General features: G+C 42.3%; 2 protein-coding genes across 2 annotated transcripts in view; one reads left to right on the top strand and one right to left on the bottom strand.

The window, feature by feature from the left end:
• cacna2d4a (calcium channel, voltage-dependent, alpha 2/delta subunit 4a) overlaps nucleotides 1–21,672 on the bottom strand; it is a gene marked incomplete at both ends in the record, with an annotated part of 86,262 nt that overhangs the window by 28,833 nt on the left and 35,757 nt on the right. The gene's annotated exons all lie outside the window — the stretch shown is intronic.
• On the top strand, nucleotides 5,515–20,786 carry lrtm2a (leucine-rich repeats and transmembrane domains 2a; the record flags this gene model as incomplete). Its single annotated transcript, XM_080050708.1, has 6 exons — nucleotides 5,515–5,587; nucleotides 16,069–16,295; nucleotides 16,902–17,027; nucleotides 17,512–17,600; nucleotides 17,795–17,952; nucleotides 20,245–20,786. The coding sequence occupies 6 exons, from the start codon at nucleotides 5,515–5,517 to the stop codon at nucleotides 20,784–20,786; spliced, it is 1,215 nt and encodes a 404-aa protein (XP_079906834.1).

The raw sequence follows: 21,672 nt of genomic DNA, 5'->3' as shown, positions 1-21,672 counted from the left end.
ACAGACTTGCCATTTTCCCCCTGCTTCTGGCAAATAAAACAGAATTTTTTTTGATGGGGCCAAAGGTGTGCTGAGAGGATGTGGACGCTGAAAAATGTCAGCCCTTAACTGGTTTCCTGGATACACACAGCATGCACATTACTGGATTTATTTTTGTTGGGGGGGGGGGGGGGGGGGCTGTAGTTTTGGGGGCAAAGCCTGCAGGGGTGGCAAAAGGGAGATGGAGAGAGCATCGGGATATATTTGATGGCTTTTTTAAGTTATTTATAATGTACAGCTCAGCAGGGAAGAACTACATAAACAAGTCAAACATACCAGGTATGGACACAAGTGCTAAGGACTATAAAATAAACAATATCCTGTAAATATACTTATCGCTCTAATATTTGAAAATAACAACATGCCCTTGCCGTCCATTAACAGTGAATGGGTCGTTCAACACATATGACAACATGATGAAGAACAGCATTGATCATCATTCCTGCCACAAGCCATTTAAAAGTAACTGATTTTAAAGAAAGTCTTATGGTTAGGTTCTGCTTGTACCAAACCTCTCCTTGATGCATAATCTGTTGAGATATAGCCTTGCTAAGGTTTGCAAGGCTAATTGTAAAAATATACTATGTACAACCCAAAGATGTAATCAAATTGCATGAGTATTCCAGTGACAGCTGCTTACCGAGCTTCCTACTTCCATACCGTGTGTGTGCCTGACTGAACATGAAAATAATATCATGATTAAGGCTGTAGTTCAACATGTCTACTAAATAGATGGCTAACACATTGTGTGATGGAATACATTTTGAAATAATTTAAACTAAACCTAAATGTATTTAATTTGAACTTTAATAATTCTGTGGAGTAAAAAAACAACAACATCAAAAGCCAAATCATAATATTTTCAACCAGCATGCTCTGACACCGAGCATGTGATCTATATGCTTCACATGTACGCTTGAGTGTGTTCACACTCTCGAAACCTGTGTGTGTGTGTTTATCTACAGTGTGCGTCTGCATGCCCACATGCATGTGTAATTATATATCCGAACATATTTTTGGCACCATGTGCCTGTCAACACATATGTGGCTCTTTGTCAAGCTATCGGCATCTGTGTGTGTGTGTTTGTATGTGTTCTGTTTTGCCCCAATTTCTCCGCTCTCTTATGGATGAAAACCATTAAAAATTGATTTAGGGGAGCTTGGCTGCCTTTCTCTATCTTTGATAGCTACTTGCAATGTTAAACACATACACACACATACACACACACACACATGCACACGCATGCGAACACGCACACACTCAAACACATGTATATACTACAGCAGGTATTCGGTATTAAGTCAACCCCTCCAATTAACTTTTTGACTTTTTTTCTTTTTCCTCTCTACTGGTTCCATAAACAAGGCTTGAATCAAACACCAGCCAACTGCCAAATGCTTATGTATGTGTGAGCGTTTGTGTCCAAAGAGTATGCTTCTAAAGGGTAGCGCTGAAGGTGAATTATTGGGCTGTGTTGTGTTTACAGCTGTGATGTCACTGAATCAGGGACCACTCATTCTTTCTTCACACATGGATGGGCGTCCTTTTGTGTTCAGATGAATTTCAATTTGGTGACGAATTGGACAGAATCCCAGCCGTATTGATTAAAAACTATTAGTCAAGTCAAGTAGGCATGTCGCAAGAACACTTTGAGAAATGGGCCCAAGCGGGCACAACGGCCAAAGATGTGCACACATATGGAAGTTCACACACCAAGCCTAGCACTCCAACACAAACACAAACACACACACACACACACACAAATTAGCAAGCATATGCTGGGCTTCTTATTAACATTGTTTGGGTTATTCTGAAGTAGATGAAGGAAATAATTGAATATATTGTTAACAACTCTCCTGTGGTGTGGATTCATTATCTAGCTGAGGGTATCATGAATACACTCTTACCTTCACTTTGTTATGGGTAGATAAAATGTGACAGGAACTGGAGAAGGGAAAAACAAGATCTCTGTACATTCAATAAACATACACTAAATATGTTTGCATTCGTATTCATCGTATGACAGAGAGCATTGAGCGCGACAGGAATGCTTGCAATGGATATGGAAAAGCCAGATCGCAAAACACACAAGTGAGAACATCACGTAGCCATTCTTCAATCTCGCTTCTTCACTGTCAACAAACTCAGCAGCCCAAGTTGACCAATCACAGTTTGCGGTCTGCTACTTGTTAACTCAGCCCTCAGGGTGTGTGGTTTGTATTTTTATTTAGGGAAACGCCATGGAGCCTCTGCAACACCCTTTGGAGTATATATCTGGCTTAAGTGCAGACAAGAAACAGTTAGTGGGATAAACAGAAGGAAAAAATAGGATGGAAAGAAGAGAGGAGAGGAAAGAGGAGGGGAGGAGGTGCCACTTCATTCCCCAATGTACAGGCCACTAGCACCCAAGAATTTACACGTGTGTACATTGGTGCTATGTGTGGATTTTAGCTGGTCATGTGTTCAGGTCAAACTCTGAAAATAGCCTGACTGAAAGGCCTCCCACTACAAGACCCATATAGAATGATGGCAGAAGTACATATAGTTTCCAGTTCACCTTCAATAAGTCATTTAAAGCACAATTTTGGTATGATGGTGCAAATTTTATTATTCTTTACTATATTTCTAATTGCTTAAAAAGGTTTTGTTCTGCTGTTATCACTTTTCATCCACCCACATTTGTTTCCAGAGAGGTATAGAAGCCAATGAGAAGCAATCAATCACCAATGAGGTGGGGATGAGAGGGCAGGGCAACAAATATGAATCAGTATTTGGCAACAATATACAGACATATGAACTGCGTTCAGCATTTCCTGTCAATGCAGGCATTTAGAGCGACCAATTGACTTTTCCTTTCAGATCGTAAAGTACCACAATGTTTCAAAGTCAAACTGTTTTCCGGCTCCCCCAAAATAAATCCAAACAAAAGTCACACAAAGCCATGAATCATTTTGACAAAGGGCAAACATGCAAACCAAGGCAACACTTACAATCCCAAAGCTGAAGCAAAACATCAAATATTGATTTCACACAGCTTGAAAGTGCTGCCGAAATATTTGATTGAGTGAACAAAGAAAAAAAGAAAAAACAAAGAAAAAACAAAGGGTGCTTGGATAAATGTTCCATCTGTCGGCTAATTAAATAACGATTCTGCTCTTGCACATACATACAAATAATCATATTCACTGCAGGTTTGCAATTTAAAAAACAGCTCTAGTCCTGAAGTACTGTGATTCTGATTCTGAAAAAGGGAAAATGTGTGGCTTGAAACGTGAAGCAGGGAAGAGGAATCTACCCAAATTGTTTGAGTGCCGCCAATCTCTCATTTCTGCGCTTCTGAATTTTTCAAACAAAGCTCATGTGCTCATTAAAGAAAAGAACAACCCAAATTTCTCAGAGGAGTCTGGTGGCTAATTTGGTTTTAATCACACGAAAGGAAATCCATCTGTCGAGGATCCCTGGCACAAGCCTCGGTTGCTTTGTCAAGGAGCGAACAGAGAGATAACAAGAAGAGAAAGAAAAAGTGAATAATGAAGGTCATAACAAAGAAGAAATTTTTTTTTAAATAGAGGGAGTTACTGTATGTTGGGGAAGAGAAGAGGAAGAGAGGAAGCACAGAACGCAGGGGGAATATAAAAAAGGAGTACAGCTGATAGATTAGACAAGTGTTTTACATTTTGTTCAGCGTCTGGCAGCTCCTAATAGCAATAATAAGAACACAAATAGCACCACTGGGGCGCAAATACACAAGCCAACACACTAAACACTCAGGAAGTTATGGGGGAGAATTGTAATGCCCTCCCTGTTTAACGTCTGCCTCCCCTCCTCCCCATCTGGCATGTTTTTTCCTTGTATCCTTTCATCACAGATTCTTACCAATTCCTCATTGCCTTGTCAACACCCACTCTCTCTTGTTTCACCTCTTAACTCACTTCCTTCCACTCCAGTTTCCACGAATTCATATATAACCTGTTGTAAATAACTTGCTGACACTCGGAACAGATTGATTACTGAGTGTTACTTTTGGAAGTGACTGCAGTTACTCTCTGTCTGTCGGTAGACTGTATATTCACATAAAGTTCAACAAATAGTACATGTACCTGTATCTAGAGCCACCTATCATGCTTTCCTCTTTCTTTTCAAGTCCCGCATTCACCTTACTCTCCTTCTACTCTTGAATAATTATTTTGCTCAACATATTGAATAGCTTGCACATCTATCACATAATCACGGCACATGCATCCACAAATGACTGCAAACACGCACATATGCACAGTCGCTTCCATTCAGTTTTATGGAAAAAATTCACCATTAAATATGAGCTTGTTTGTTTTTCCCGGTTTTCCCCACAAACAGCCAAGCATTGAATAACAGCGTAATCTGATTAGTGCAATATTTCACACACTGCTGATTGGATGCTACTTTGGGTAGAAAAATACTAATGTCACAGCGGCACTCCGGCGTTTCCAAAATAACACTGATTGGCCGAGGGAGTGCGAGTCAACACTGCGCATCAGTCATGTGGTATAGAGCTTCCAGCGAGCTTTTTCTCCCGTGGTAATTTACCACTCGGTAAAATACATTTTCATTGTAATGACTCGACGCTGACAAGAACTGACTCATCTCTTTCAAAGCATGCGGGAAATGTTTCATCTCACTGCTGTTATTGGAGTGGGTCATTCTTTTCTCTTTTTTTATTAACGTGTCTCCATGTCTACCACTACTACAGCCATTTACTGATCAATGTTTCAGTACAGAAAACAAAATGACAAATGCCCCTTTGCTGCCTTGCTCAAAGGTAGTTTGGCCCAAAAGACACAATTTATTATTATTCCAGTTTATTCTTTCTCCTCTCTTTCAGTATTATGTTCTGTTTGTGTTCCCTCCATACTGTATTTCTCTGTATTTGCCTTCTATCCTTTCTCTCTACCTTTTCTTTCTCCCTCTCCTTGTCAGTCCCCAATGCCAGACAGCAGCAGTAGGGGGTCTGTCTGAGGGAAAGGCAAACATATTGTGTAAACTGCCAAAGACTCATACATCTATTATTTATGCCTAAGAAATACCAGGGGGCTGTTTTTGATGCATGCGCACATGCACTCACATATACACATGCACACACGTGGAAAGGCACTTTTGAATGAACGCAAGGGAGTCTCCTCAGTGATATGCACACGGACATCGTCCTGCAGTTAAAGCTTTCACTACTGCTGTTGTATGAGGGTGTGTGTATGTATGTGTGTGTGCACATTTGTTTGCATAGCCCTGTGCAATATTAAATTGATCTATCTATCTATCCATCCATCCATCCATCCATCCATCCATTTGTGTCTCACTCATGTTTTTTCTCTCTCTACTCAGGTGTTCCGGTGCAGCTTTTCACAGTCGCCGCCCTAGTGGAGGCTGCAGGCATGGCGGCTTGACGCCCCCATAGCCCCGCCCCTCCGACAGAGGAAAGGGCTGCATCGCTCTGTGTCATGCCCCCCCACAACCACCCCCCCAGGGGCCTCTGCCTGCCCAGCTCCACTCCCCAGCACCTGGCCAGACCTGGTGAGTGCAACCACGCAAGAGAGAGAGAGAGGGCTGATCGAAAAAGATGAAAGAGATGAGAAAAGCTGTCAAGGAGAAAGGAGAAAAATAGGACACTCTATTTTCCAAAACTCTGCCCTTTTCTATTTTATTCCCATCTATAGTACTCCCTGAGCAGGGGCCATGTCTGTTTTGACAGCTGCTAATGGTAGCACGCCCAGGCCCACACACACACACACACACACACACACACACACACACACACACACACACACACACACACACACACACACACACACACACACACACACACACACACACACACACACACACACACACACACACACACACACACACACACACACACACACACACACACTCACACACACTCACACTCACACTCACACGCAAACACGTAAACACACGATAAGGGCATGAGCATGCCTTGGCCACCAGTGAAATGCCACATTACTGCATGCATTAATACAGCCAGCAGTCTGTAGAAACAAAACAGGGGAGGGGGAGATGAGGGACAGACCTGCAGGTTATTTGTCTACCTTTCCCTTTTCTTCCCTATCCCCTTGCTTCCCTTTTCTATTCTTATTCTTTCTCTTTCCCTTCTGGCATCCTTTTTTTTCTTCTTCCTTTTTCTTACTCCTCATTCAAAATCGTTTCCCTCTCAAGTATCTCTCCTTCCTTTTTTTAAAATGTCTCTACTTCCCTTTTCCTCTAATTCTCTGTCCACTTTGGCCCACCACTGTTTTCCCCCGTATCTCACTATACCCATAGTCTTTCTCTCTCAAACTAAAATCGGGTGGCGGGAGTCGGCTGGCATAGCAACAGATGCGACAGCTGTGTGCATGTGTGCGTGTGCTGTGGATTAGACTGTGTGTGGAGTGGATGGATCCTGCTCTCTCAAGAGATTCCAGACACCTCTTCGGCTAATGGGAAAAACATAAAGGCTCCTCTCTCTCTCTCTCTCTCTCTCTGCATTCTTTCTCTCCTTTGTTGTCGTGCATCTATTATGACACACTCGTTCACACATGAACTCCTGCTGCAGTCTCTGCGGGAAATAAAACGGCCAAAGAAAGAGGCCAACAAGAACAATAAAATGTTTGTCTTCCCGTTTTGGAGAGGTATTATTCTTTCAGAGTAAACCCACAAACCACAGTCAAACACCGGGGACAGTAAATAGCAGGGCAACACGATCCATCAGAACCTCCACACGCCCTCCCATCTCAATCCCACCACCTCATAAGTCTTCCCTTTCTCTCTCTCTCTCCTAATATAGCTTTTCATCATCATTCCCTACATCTCTGCGTTCAATTATAGTTCAATATAACTACATTAACTGTCTCCAGTTTGCCTCACTCAGTGTATTTCATCAAGCTTCATCACCATAAATATTGCATTAACAGTATTGCTCAAGCCTTTAAGGAAAAGGAATGAAAGTATTCTCTGTCGTCAGTTATCACACATGCTCCCCAGTCTCTCTCTCTCTCTCTCTCTCTCTCTCTCAGTTCTATTCATTATTCTTTGTCGACACAAAATGTGCATTAACAATATTGACAAGCACTACTGTTAATATTTCTGCCTCTGGCCTTCGCTTCTAGACTGTCTCTTTGCATTTTACTTGCAAAGCTTGAAAGCTTCTCTGATCTCTCATATTACTCTCAAAAAACATCACACACAACACTAACATACAGTATATAGTCATTTGAAGATGCGTACAATAATTGTAGAAAGGAATGAGCCTCCCCTAAAATCTAAGCCAATGAAAATGCTAGACTACTGGGAGTTCAAGTCATCAATGCTCTGTTTACTTGTATTGCTGACAAAGGTAAATAAAAAATTAAATTTGACATAGAGAGAAGACACAACGGATGTTTTCCCATCAAATATCTTGGTAATATTGGACCAACTCTGTTGAAAGAATGTATGGTTTGGAAACAAACTTTGTTGAAATGAAGGTCTGTTTTCAACAATGGGATAAAGCCAAAGCTCCTCGAGAGACAGAAAACCAATCAACAAGAAAAATTGTTGAAGTTTTCTTCAGTGTCAGCCAGTAGTTGGACATATTTTTTCACTAATGGCTGCACAGCTATGATGAAACGTCGTAACCTAGACGCAACATAAAGGGATATAACATTTCTGATAGGTTGAGGAGGATGCTTTATGGCTGTTTTTCTCGAGTGCACAAAGCATAAAGCCAATTTTAAAACTGCTGTGGCTTAAAGTTAATTGTTTTGTTCCAAATGATCAATAAATGCAATCCAATCCCAGTTTACTGCATCATTTCTTTGCCACTAAAAAACACTTACATTAGTCTAGCAGTTCAAAATGTCTGTATTCTCAGGAATTCTCATTTAGACTAAGAAAACAAAGGGAAAGAGATTGATTAAAAGTTGGGAGTCTAAAATTGCCAGTTAAGTTGTTAATAGACACATTTTGGTCCAGTTTCTCTGCAGGTTTTAACTTGTCGAGGAGACAATCTTCGTTATGAATGCAGTAGGTGAAAAGACAGATTTAGTTTTCTTCCGAAACCCAAATGTGTACCTTTTTATGGCATATAACAGATCTTTAAAACATTAGTAAGTAATGCATTACCATTTAGGTCATTTCAAATTGTGAATTGTTACATAGCGATATCATATAATCAAACAAGAAAAATTATGTCAGGGTTTAGAAAAGAGCTTAAATCGTATAGAGAAATCCACAGAAAGAGACAATGAGAGAAACTACAGGGTGAGAATATAAAATGTGATTGACAGAGAGAGTGAGGCAAGGAAGCGAGAGAAAAAAAGATGGAAAACAGCAGGAGAGTGGCAGAGGAGGAAATGCAAGAGAGAGAGAGAGAGAGATAGAGAGAGAGAGAGGGAGAGTCGTAGTGAAAGAGATAAGGCAGCGAGGAAAAGAACGGATGAAGGAGAACAGAGAGGTCTATGAGTGACACAAAGACCATATGGTGCCTCTAGGCCTCCACGATCCCACCCGTCTCCTCTCCCGCAGCGCACAAACACACACGCACACACACACACACACATTTACACAACAAACACATTCATTCCAATTCGTGCACACACATACACACACCATAGTTATCTGATCGTGCAGTGTGTGTGTGTGTGTGTGTGTGTCCATGCAGTCCCGAACAAAGCTGGCAGATTAACTGACCACATATAGCATCTAATCAAAAGAGTGACTGACAAAGTGACAAGAGAGATAGAGAGAGAGAGAGAGAGAGAGAGAGAGAGAGAGAGAGAGAGAGAGAGAGAGAGAGAGAGAGAGAGAGAGAGAGAGAGAGAGAGAGAGAGGCGAAAGGAGGGAGGATTTGGCTCAGAATGGGAGACATGCGGTTTGGAGCGTAGCCACAATACAGTCACTAAGGTGGTGGCATTATGCTTTGAGCACAGCTGTAATACACTGCAGTGACTAAGGGAGGTGTACGCTTTGGAAAGGAGCCACAGTAGAATCTAAAAATGACTTTTTGTCGGCCTATACAGCAGCTGTCGGGTAGTTAAATTGATTGAACACATCCACCGTTTAACAAGCGAGTTTGATTTTCAACTCTTTAAAGATGTCGGTCCCAGCTGTGAGTTTTTAACATCAAGCCAAATTCAACAATGCATGGTCGGTAGCATGTTGCACTTCTGTTCCCAACCTTGCTGGGATGTCTGCTTTGGCGTGAATATGTAGGCTATTGCTATTCTAATGTTAATGATAGTCATTTTATGAATCATAAAAGTATGGGATCACAGGTTAACACGCTAATTCCACAAAGATTCAACCCCCAAACGTCAATGTTTCTCCAATGAGGGAAACATTTTCAGTTTAACATTGATCTCTACGGATCACACAAATAATATTTTCTTTTGACCCCTGACCTAATTGAGCGGTTGTGGCTTGTTTATGATCTAGGACAAAGTACAGATTTTACTTAAGCTATGCTATTAGATTTCTACTGCTGAACTTGTGACCTTGAACTAGCTCCAGCTGTGCCCAAAGCACATGCACGCAAGCAAAGTACACCTGAGTTTATTTTCCCCCTTCTCCCTTGGCCACAGTTTGGGGAAGGTACTACAGGAATGGGCCAGATCAAACACACAAATACATGGTTACTCTGGCCTACTTTCAAAGGACACTGGCGGGGGATAAATCTGGATAATCCTCTATGCAACAAACATCACCTCTCCAGTGCAGCACTTGATAGTACTACAGTTAAGGCAAGTGTAGTATAGATCTAGCATGAGCCAGATAAGCCATGATGATCACAGCAAGCCGGCCCATTACTGAGGAGAAAAGGGAGCACTCTTACTCTCCGAGCAATCATAGAAAATGGCTGACAATGGTCCTGAACAATACAGCGATTTGAGATGTGCTCGATTTGTCTGAGTGAACACTTCCTGAAAGGGCATCTAATTAGAAAGGATAGAAGATCTCAAGGACTGTGCGAGCGAGTCTAATAGCAGGATTAGTTCTCCTACTCTATCTCTATCTAACAAACTGAAAACACAAAAACTCAGAAAACGATGGAATTAAATGTGCAGACAAATGTCTCTCACATATTGTGTGTACGTGCTTCTCTCTTTGGGTCAATACCCTCTGTCTATCAATCCCTACTGAGGAATGAGTGGGCATACATTACCACGCATCCAAAGCAGAATCTATTCACTGATGCGGATGTGGCATCAAAAGCCACGCGTCTCTCAGTATCTCTCCAAAATCTGAATGTGTTCAGCTTTGGACGGAGGCCCAGTTTAGTGGTCAGTAAAAAAAAGAAAAAAAAAAACAATCCTACATCTATCAACGAGACGGTGTTAAAGCAAAAGATGTCACAGTTAAATTGGATTTGCTGGAACTGGCCTCAAACGATGCTTTACCTAGAATTTGTTTTCAATCACTTCCTTCCCCTCTCTCGTTGTCTTACTCGTCTTGCTAATTAACAGCCACTTTCACAAAAACAATATAATTGCATGTGATTCCTTCCCGTGGGCCATGCTTTTGTGTGTGTGTGTGTGTGTCTGAGTGTCACCACAAATTGATACAGATAGCAGGAATTAGAGAGGCTGATGAGCTTACATATTACCCAATGACCGTTCCCAGTGAAAATAATGATTTTGTGTTACTGACGCAGCTCTCATCAAAGCAGACAGGTGCACAGAGAGACAAAGAGAGAGAGAGAGAGAGAGAAAGTAGGTAGGAGAGAAATGGAGGATGAGAGAGGGACAACAGTAGAGAGGGAGGTGACCACTATACATGATTTTGGTACTACTACTACCATCTCTCTCCTCTCCTCCTCAGGAGAACAGCTTAAACCCCTACAAACTGTTCCCACTTATCCTCAACTGCTTCATCTGTGTGCGCCTGTGTGTGCGCCTGTGTGTGTGTGTGCATGAGAGACAAGAGATAATGTGGGTTAAATGGTGGGATTTGGTGTGAACCGCAAACTTATCTCCCCATGCCTCCTCTATTTTCTTCGGCACGACGTCTACAGCACTCGGTTGCTACGGTAACACAGCTGTACCTCGACAATGTGGGAATAATGCGGTGGTAGCGCTGGGACCTTGATTTTCTATGCATTTTCAGCTTTGTGTATTCTTTCATACCTCTCATACAAAACTGACTTTGGCCGAAAAGCCATGCACACACACTGCTCACAGAGATTACACAAAGAATCAGGCTGGCTATTTTCCATCTGCTATATGAATGAGGTCTCGGGTTACAGTGGCGATCAGTCTGCCTCTGCCAAATGAAATTACACAGACACTGTTGTTATAGAAGAACAGGCCTCGTAGTGTGTCCAGATAATATAGATGGGAGATTATATATATGACAGCCCACGATGATGTCTTCAAATTCATATTGCTTGTTTTTTCTAACTATAGTTTAAAAAACAGGATATTAATATTACTTCAATTTTCATTTATATTTGAAAAGCTGGAACCAGTAAACATTTGCTTGGGTTTGTTTAATCGACTAATCATTTGAACATGCTTCTTTTAAGAAAGACTACAATTCCCACAGAGGATAGTTGATTTGAACTCAAATGTTGCACCTGATAATGTATCTGGCATCTGTTGCATAGGCATCAAGACAGACTTGGGGTCAGACTCCTGCACAGATCACCACGGGAAACATTAAAGAGTAAAGAATTACAGGCGGGCGAGTGTGTGACAGCTGGTCCCTCTAGTAATATTATAGCAGGGAGTCTATCGCCTGCATGGAAAAACAGCTTGGCCCCTGGTACAATGCAAATGTGCTCGGTAACAGAAGTGCCTGTGGCGATGACATCATGGCCAGGTCCAGTGTCACCAAGGGGCGACCTCAGGATATAAGCTTACAGACAGCTGAGTCCACAGAGTTGTCAGGGCAGTGTTGCCTAGGAGACACTGTCAAACATAACCATGTCTGCAGGACAACAAGGGTCATATGACACCAGAAATGTGTTTCATTTAATTTAAGTGAAGGACGGTGATAAATAAGTAAGTGTGTGTACCAGCATAATATCATTGCAACTTTGTGTGCGCACACGCACACACACACACACACACACACACACACACACACACACACACACACACACACACACACACACACACACACACACACACACACACACACACACACACAAATAAGCAAGCATGCAAATAAGCTAATTGGCCTAATTAGAAGATAACCTAAGAATAATGTCATTTGCACCCTTTCAAAACTTCAAGAACACATGTGCACAGACTATTGGTTATAATTTAAACGCATGCCTATTATTTAAATAATAGCTGTAATCATCATTGACCTCATTAATGTGCTATTTGACAGAGGCTGAAAAAAAACAGTGTCTTCAGTGTTTAATTATTATGAAGGATCCTCCTTAACAATAACAGAGAAAAAGAGAATCTTTACAATAATATAAAGAAGATGGTATAAAAGTCAACTATATGAGAAAAAGACAGGGAGTTTTAAAATAATGTAAAAATGATATAAAAGCCAACTGATTATTAATATGTGGCAATCCCTGCTTGGATTAAACTTTTTCAATTATTAAACTGTAACTTCTAACAACTAGATGTGGGGGTTGGGAGTCTTATTGGCAATTTTGCTCAAAGAGTTACCTCTGCAGTCTTGCTTTAATCTAAACAGGAACATCTTGTTGCATTTTAATGCCCTGTCTTTCTTTGTTTCCCATCGCTGAGAGCTTTGCTAGCCTACATTCGTCAAAAATGTAAGCACTTTTAGGGCGCATGTTTTGGGATTCTTATAAAAGATTTAGCCTGACTGAATCTCTTCCTTCTGGTTTGGCTGCGTGGATGCACTACAGCAGAGAGGATTTGGAGCGGCTAAAATAAGCCAAAAAAAACAACAACCACCTCCTCTGTGAGAACTGCTTAAAACCACTTATGAATCTTGGAAGATATAGGCTTCAGCAGTGAGGGAGGCGGGAGAGAGTGAGGGGGAGTTGCAGTGTAGACTACTGTGTGGGAAGGAGAAAAGATTTTGGGAAGGAAGGAAGAGTGAGGGCAAGAATAATTTTGTAAAATAAAGCCCACACCACAAGCTGAGAGAGATGAATGATGCAGATAGACGGCCATCATTCTGAATATGACATGATATACACACTTTCTCTTGCTTGGCTCTCGTCCACTCTCCGTTGTAAAAAGGTATTTTTACCCCCAAGATTCATTGTCCTCACAAATCTCCTGCACTTTCAAACCTGTTATGGGAAATTCATAGCCACTGTGCACACTGAAATCCCTCCAGATACCTACTGAGCCGCCTCAGTGAAAGATTGGCCACCTGAAGCATTTCCACTGCAAATCAAGACAGCACAGGGCGCTCCAGGATTCTTCAATATCTTTCCTTTCTTCCATTTATGAAGATAATTTTTTTTCCCAGAGATAAGGATTATACTGAATTTTGAGAAGTGATGAAAACTGATTCAGTTCACATATTGATCTTCAACTCTCAGCAATAGTCTTTACACTCTGAAGTGTTTTGGTTCAGAATGTAAAATGAAGCGGCATCATGGCGGACTGAGGTCATGTTCTGCCTGGCAAGTAAAAACTGTCTGAGAAAGAGATGGTATTTTTCCAGACTGCTGTCAGTTTGTATTCTCAGAGCTGAACAATGTAGTTCCCCAGAGGTTTAACCACAGTTTCCAAAGCAAACTTACTCAAAACTTTAAAGTTTCAAGTAACATGGATACATTCTAATATAAAATATATATAAAATCTAATAAATCTCTAAATATTAATTATTTACCAAGATGTTTCATAGTTAAACTTAGAAAAGATAGGCATTATGACCCAGGGGAGTTGAGATGCACGGAATGAAAATTAGTAAAATTAAAATTAAACTCATCATTAAAAATGTAAATGTATCACAACAACTGAACAATTATAGGGTTTGAATCTTAATTAGATTTTAAAGAAACAGCTGCTCTTGCAGTTTTCAGTGCACTCCCATTTGCGCAGACTTCAGATATGAATCACTTTATTAAAGGAATGGTTCAATATTTAAGGTTGTGCACTTAAGATGATGAAAAGAGCTTTACCACTTTCACCATGATTGTTTTGATGAATATGAAGCTGGATAGCTTCACGTAGCATTGAGGCAGGAAACAGGGAGAAACAGCTAAAGGTTTTCACCATTTATCATTAATTAGGCTTAAATCCACAGGTTAAACTGTATTTCTTATATTCTGTTTTCATTAAATCCAATAAAGGGAATAAAACATGATTTCATTGGTATGGATGAAGCATCCTCTCAACACTCCTCACTGCACCATTCCAAATTCATATTTGATCAAGAGATACAGACGCCTAAGAAAGGTCAAGTAACTTTATGAGAATGATATGACTTTAATTATGCACTCACTCATATCTTCTGAAATTCATCACGTTGTTCTTTCCAAACATACCACAATGTGATATGGCTGAGCACTAAAGAGCTATTGCAGAGAATTACATCACACTCAGAGCCACACTGCCAATGTGTGTGGTGAAATGAAATTAAAGCCTTGAATGCAAGCGGGAGGGAGGCGGGAGAAAATGAAAGACAGAAAATTAAGAGATAAACAGATGGACTCACACAGGGAGAAAATACAACAACGGGGAGCGAGTGAGAAAAAGGCAATGGCATGCTGTGAAATAAGATGCTAATAATATGCGGATGATGCAAGTGATGAAATGTGCTGGTGCAGCAAAGACTCTTGTCAGGCTCTGAAAAAAAAGTGCTGTGTCTGAGTCTGGAGTTTGGACAAAGTACTTTTCTTAATATCACGCTTTGTTGGCGCTTAACCCACACCCAAGCAGAGGCGCACAAGCATATGCCAACACACACACACACCCACCCACCCACACACACACACACACACACACACACACACACACACACACACACACACACACACACACACACACACACAGGGAGATAAAGCACAAGTCGTGCTGGTAAGCAATTGGATAGGAACAAAGTCAGCCACTGTAACGAGACACTGGGGGAATACGGAGCTGTGCTGGGAGACAGGACGTGAAAATGAATGAGAAAGATAAAGAGACTCATGTGGGAAAGAGAGCAACAAACAAATATGAAAAGGAATGAATTAAAATGGCTGATTCAAATAAAGACAGAAATTGAGCAGAGAAAATAGAAAAGGATGAAGGAAATGAAATGTTCTTCACAGACAAAAGCTTATAAAAAAATGAAAGAGGAAAAGAGAAAGGTGGAGTGATAATGATTGGAAATGATGAGGACACAGCAGTCTACAGGAAAACAATGATTTGAAAACTAATTAAAATAGAAAGGGATTTCCCTTATAAGTGTCACTCAGACCTGTGTGAGGTGCATGAAAACACACACACAGAAAGACAAAGAGAACAGAGACAAAGTCAGACACAAAACAAATCACACAAGTAGGGATTTGTTATCTTTTTGAAAGAGATGGCTTTGTGGCTCTGCTGCCAGTTGGCTAGACACAAGGACACACACACACACACACACACACACACACACACACACACACACACACACACACACACACACACACACACACACACACACACACACACACACACACACACACACACACACACACACACCACATACCGTGGTACAAAATGGTCAAAATGGAGATGTTTCTGTGCAAATCCAGCATTTAAATAACATCAAAATACCATATGACCATAAACGTATGGTATTTAAAAATATATATAAGGCCTCTGTTCTGGTACACACAAATACACACATAACCAAATGTACTGCAATAAACTGACAGAATGATGATTGACGTACTTATTTCACAGACAGCTATGCGTGACCATGATGTGTCAAACTAATTATTTGGCTTATATTTTCCACTAATAATCCAAATTAAAACCACCCCTCATCACTTTCTTACTCATCTTCCCGATTGGTTTCCACTGTTAAAAGATAATTCACTTGAAAAAAACAACAACTAATAATAATCCTGTTTTGTCCACACTCTCTCTCTCTCTGCCCTCCTAAAGTCTTCCTCTGCATCCTGTGCCTGGTAGCGGTGCTGCTGCCCCCAACCTCAGCGTGCCCTCCTCCCTGTCTGTGCTACTCAGACGGCATGGTGGACTGCGGGGGCCGGGCTCTCTCCTCCCTCCCTCTCCTTCACCTCCTGCCCCCGGGGAGTCGCTCCCTCCTGCTGCCCAACAACAAGCTCGCCTCGCTGGGAGCCTCTGCCTTCGCTAACCTCTCCTCACTGGAGGTCAGTAGCCAATTGTTTTACTGTTGAAGTTTTTTTTCTTTTTTTTCCGCCTGAGAGCCCAACATGTGGTTGCGTTGTTGTTTACCGAGGCGTGTGCATTATTCTCAGTGCTGCTGACCTTGCGCGGTGTACCAGTGAGTCTCATATAGAGCAAACTACAGACAACCTCTGCTCAGAGTCTGGACAACTTCAGAAAAGTTGACATTTTCAGGGCTTTGCAGTGCTATTAACCTTTAGCCTGTTGTAAGCAAATGTAAAAGAGTTGGTATTTAAAATGTAAGAGCTTAAATGATCGATAGATACTGCACTGCACATGCCAAGAAAGGCAGAATAAAAACAACCTGATCAGCTACAACCTTGTGAGAGAGTGCTCTTGACATCCATCTTGAATGCTATTACAGAGTCTTAGTTAGCACATCACTAATCATTTGTTCATTTTCTTTTGTAAAGCTTGTACATTTTTTTTTTTAATTCCTCCAGGCGTAAATGCATAAAGTCTTGCGGAAAGGATATCTGATTATGATTACTTTCCATTCCATCCAGCAAAGTTTAAAAAATGCAAGTCTGTACTCAAGTGAAAATGTACATTTTTTTGTTCGTTTTTAGGAGATGGACCTCTCCAATAACTACCTGGACAATTTACCAGCTGCATTATTCAGAGACATGTCCAACCTGTCAAGACTCACTCTTCACAACAACTCACTAACATCGATGGACAGGGACCTCTTCCAGGTACCGGAATTATACAACACCAACATACCTGTTAAAGTGTACTGAGTGTACAAGACAAAACAATGCCTCATTCCTATTAAGAACCATACAGGACCTTGGGCTACATTTGATCAAATAACAAAAGAATTCAGAAGAAAAGGCAGATGAATAAAGAGAGCAAGTTGACACCACTATTGTTTACAATGTTTCATCTCCTGGGCTCTGTTTAGGAGTACAGCAAACCTCAGCAGATAAACATGACTGGGCTCTTATCCAGACGGTGAATTAGTAATAAACCATTTGCTCAACACTTTCATCCATTTTTATCTGAACCAAAAGCAGTCTGCAGGAGGAGCTTGAGTCACACATTCACTTGGGATCCTAAATGAAACAAGTTTTGCCTATCAAGCAATGCCAGCTATGCCACCTTGGAACAACAGCTAAAGAAGCTACGGATACTAATTTGAGTGCCGGGTTAAACTCTATGTATTTCATGTTTCTACAGGGTTTGGGGGGTCTTCAGAGTCTGGATCTGTCCCTGAACGGTCTGTCCTTTGTTCCTATCGGGCTACTGGACGGGATGCAGAGCCTCAGGTAGACATTAAGATACACTCTTGGTAAACTGACATGTTTGAATAAATGGGCCCTAACCCAAGAGAGAGAGAGAAAGAGAGAGAGAGAGAGAGAGAGAGAGAGTTGTTTATTAGCAAGAAGGTTATGCAGTGATATTTAAATCATAGCCACAGGTGTGAATTCTTCTTCTTCTTCTTTTTCTAAATATTTCATAGATGGCTGTCTCTAGCGGGGAACAGGCTTCATGGTTTGGAGAGGGCAGCGTTTGAGCCGCTCGCCAACCTACAGCACCTGGAACTGGGACACAACCCCTGGGAATGTGACTGCAACCTCCGCGAGTTCAAACACTGGATGGAGTGGCTGCTGTACAGAGGTAGATGTCTGATTCACTTTTAAAGGAGATTTAAAAGGTCTGATTTCAGGTACAGGCATAGGAGTCACAAGGTAGTGGTGGGCACGGGTTAGTTCCTATTTGGGCATGCTTGTGCTCCTAGCGGCATAACGTATCTGCATCCGCATGTGAATGTGCATTACCACACTTATTGTGTGTACTGTGCGTTATTGTCCACGTGTCTTGCGGGCTGTTAATACATCAGATAACCACAGCTGCTCCCCACTCTCTCTTTGTGTGCAAAAATCCACATTCACCTCAGCGCCCCGGGCAACAGCTGCCCCGTTAATGAAGCATCGCTTCTCGTTTCTGGTACATTCTCCTGTTTACTACATTCTGCTCTCCTCTGCTTTGCTGGTGCTCTTACTGTCCAGCTCATCTAAGCACACTTCAGAGACTGAGACAGACACATGGCAGACATGATAATTGAATAATCGTCAGAGCAGCACAGAACATTACAAGGAGACATCTTGTAGCTGTTAAAGACGATAGATAGATAGCGATATGTGTCGCGGAAAATAAGACAAAACGCAGAATTATTGTGATATTGCTGGTTAAAAGCAGCCTATGTTGACTTGTGTCTGCAGCGAAAACCACTTAGAGCGCACACAGCTGGGATGTTCGGAGATATTTGGAGAGGGGGGGTGTGTTTGCAGAGAGGATTGTTTTGTCACACGCTGGGATAAAAATCGTCTTGGGGCTAAATACCACTTTCCTCATTCTGTCTTTTCTACTATCCTCCTCCTTTATCTCATCTCTGGTTCTTTGATCAATGGCTTTCCAACACGCGACCTCGACACGAGTACTTTGTGTAGACAAATAGGCAGCATGTGATGATAACAAAGCAGATTCTCCACCCTCCTGCTGCCTGCCGGTGGGAATAAGTGACTCAGATAATTCTCTTACACACACACACACACACACACACACACACACACACACACACACACACACACACACACACACACACAGGGAGATAAAGCACAAGTCTCAGATAATTCTCTTACACACACACACACACACACACACACACACACACACACACACACACACACACACACACACACACACACACACACACACACACACACTTACACAAGAGCTCTGCTGAAGCTAGACATGACATCTCGTGAATTATGGAAGGGCTTAGTTGAGGCTATCTCCAACTTACTGTAGAGGCCACGGCAAATTCTCTCTGTGTGTTAAAGCGGATACGAGTAACATTTAAATATCTTTTAAACAACCTCATGTTTCCTCTGATAATCATAAATTACCTTTAACAGCAAACGAGACCATCAGTGCAAAGAAAGACGTTTTTATATAGTTTTTATTACTGCTTTTGGTCTGGTCGCACACCCAGTCCGATTTTCGGTTCGCTCGTGCAGGCTCTATGGTCACATATCCGTATTGGTTGCAGATTTCAGTGTGGCGCTGCAACGCGATTTGAGAAGCCTATCCCTCCAGGTGAGGGAAGGGGAGCGGGAGCCTTGTTTGAGACAGTTATTTGTCGTCATAAATGACTGATAACGGGGCTGAACCATCAAAGAAAAAAAAGAGAATGCAATGAAGAAAAGCGAAAAGGGAGAGTGAGTGATAGGCGGGCGGGAGGACGTTGCCAAGCAACGTGTATACAATTTCACGAGAGCGAAACTAGACTGCTAAATGAATGAGCGGTTGGTACTAACACAAAGTTTGCTTTGCTTCACCATCATCAGATAACCATTATCTGAAATAGTCATTATTTACATCAACAACACAAACACATTACCTCATCGTGATCCATAGTCTACTAACTGCCGTCTCTCATTCATTCGCTTTCTGTGAGGACACAGCTCCGTGAGAGAGAGAGTAGTTAGGTGACGCTGCTGAATCAACTCATTGCAAGCAGGTGTGTGTACTGACTGGCATTAGTTGATGCAGTGTCAAAACCACTCTCACGGAGCCGAAAAGAGTCCTCACACTTTCAACACACGAACATGCACTATATTGCGCCCTTCTCAGTCCACGCTCACGCGCCTGGCACGAGCATTTGCGACAGCGGGCGTCGTAAAAATACTACCGCTTTTGTCCAAAGGGGACGCCAACGTGCCATCTTACTCGTAGTGCCTTTAAGTGATGTATGACTCATCCTAGTGTTGGTACAAGCAACCCTCTCCGTCTTTTCCTCCTTCTCAGTTAATTTGTAGTGCCTTACAGCATAAAGATTTGTTTTAAATATATATATATATAAATGACCTTTCCCTGTCCTCTTGACTCTCTTTCTCTGGCCATCAGGGGGAAAGGTGGACGCGGTTGAGTGCACATTACCGAAGGATCTGCGTGGGCGCGACATCCGCGGAGTACCGGTGGAAATGTTCAACTACTGCCTCCAACTTGAAGATGAGAATGGAGGTGTAGGAGGAGGTGGAGGAGGAGGAGGAGGTGAGGGATCCCGTTCTGAAAAAGGGGGCGGTCCTCCCTGCAGCAGGAACGCTCTAGGCCCGAGTGGGGCAACGCCAGTTTCTGACAACATCAACATTGGGGATGACTCCTTGGTAAACATAGGAGGTGGTGCAGGTGGTGAAGCCCCGGCAGATTGCGTGCGTGCCCGCTACCGGCCCGTGAGCGTGCGGCGCGCCATCGGCACGGTGGTGATCGCCGGCGTGGTGTGCGGCATCGTCTGTATCATGATGGTGGCGGCGGCAGCTTACGGCTGCATCTACGCCTCGCTAATGGCCAAGTACCAGAGAGAGCTGAAGAAGAGGCAGCCGCTAATGGGAGATGGAGAGGCGGATGGGGAGGATAGGGAGGACAAACAGATCTCCTCTGTGGCCTAGAGGAGTGACGGCAACGGGGGGGAGGGTTCTTTGGCATGTTAAAGGGGTTGTGATGGTTGGAACAGGAGGAGTGAAAATGAAAAAGGGCTCGAAGAGGAGAGAGATGGAAGAGCTTGTTTTTTAAGGCACACAGACAGCTGAGCTCCTTCTCACTCTCAAACGCACAGCTTTCTCCCACTTTTTGTCTTTCTTTCTTTCATCGTCCTCTCTCTATTTTTAACCTTCTCCCTCTCTGTACCAATCTCTAACACACTTCCACAAATACACACTACACCTTATCTGTTCCCTGATTGTATCCTCCATTTTTGAGCCATTCTCACTGCAGTAGCCTACCAATCATTCCTCTCCAACTCGCCTGCCAACCACCTACTGCTGCTGCTCTTGGCCGCTGCTGAATTTACCATTATATTGCCAGTGAGAAAACCTTATTCGGTTTTCTCTCTAGTCTGAAAGTCATTTAAGCTGTTACAAAACTTGTGGTTTAAGGGCAGTCAGTATTTGTAAAACACTGATTGAATATTCAGGGATTCGTAGTATGTGCGGTATCGAGTGGACCAGTATTAAGGACTCAATGATAAGAATAAACATGTGGTATTAGGTCATGCCCAGCTCTCGTTTTGTTTGTATCTTTCTCCTCCTCAACCTCTCTAAAGCCAGTAGTTCCTCCCAAAAACCAAGACTCCAGACCAGGATACCCTTCACCCTAGTCGGGCCTAATAATCCTTTAAAGTTCCCTTGGACATCCAAGTCTCAAAGAAACAGCCATTGTTGAATGCTAGGATCAAATAAATGATGTCAGAGATAACGGTCAGCTATTCTCACCTATCTGGACCACATATGTTTCTCTTTGGATCTCGTCCGGACCAATTCAATCCTACAGGTATCA

Source organism: Ammodytes marinus, assembly GCF_949987685.1.
Source record: "Ammodytes marinus genome assembly, chromosome: 22".
Taxonomy (NCBI): domain Eukaryota; kingdom Metazoa; phylum Chordata; class Actinopteri; order Uranoscopiformes; family Ammodytidae; genus Ammodytes; species Ammodytes marinus.
Note: the sequence above shows the minus strand (reverse complement) of the source record. Positions and strands in the feature narration are given on the sequence as shown.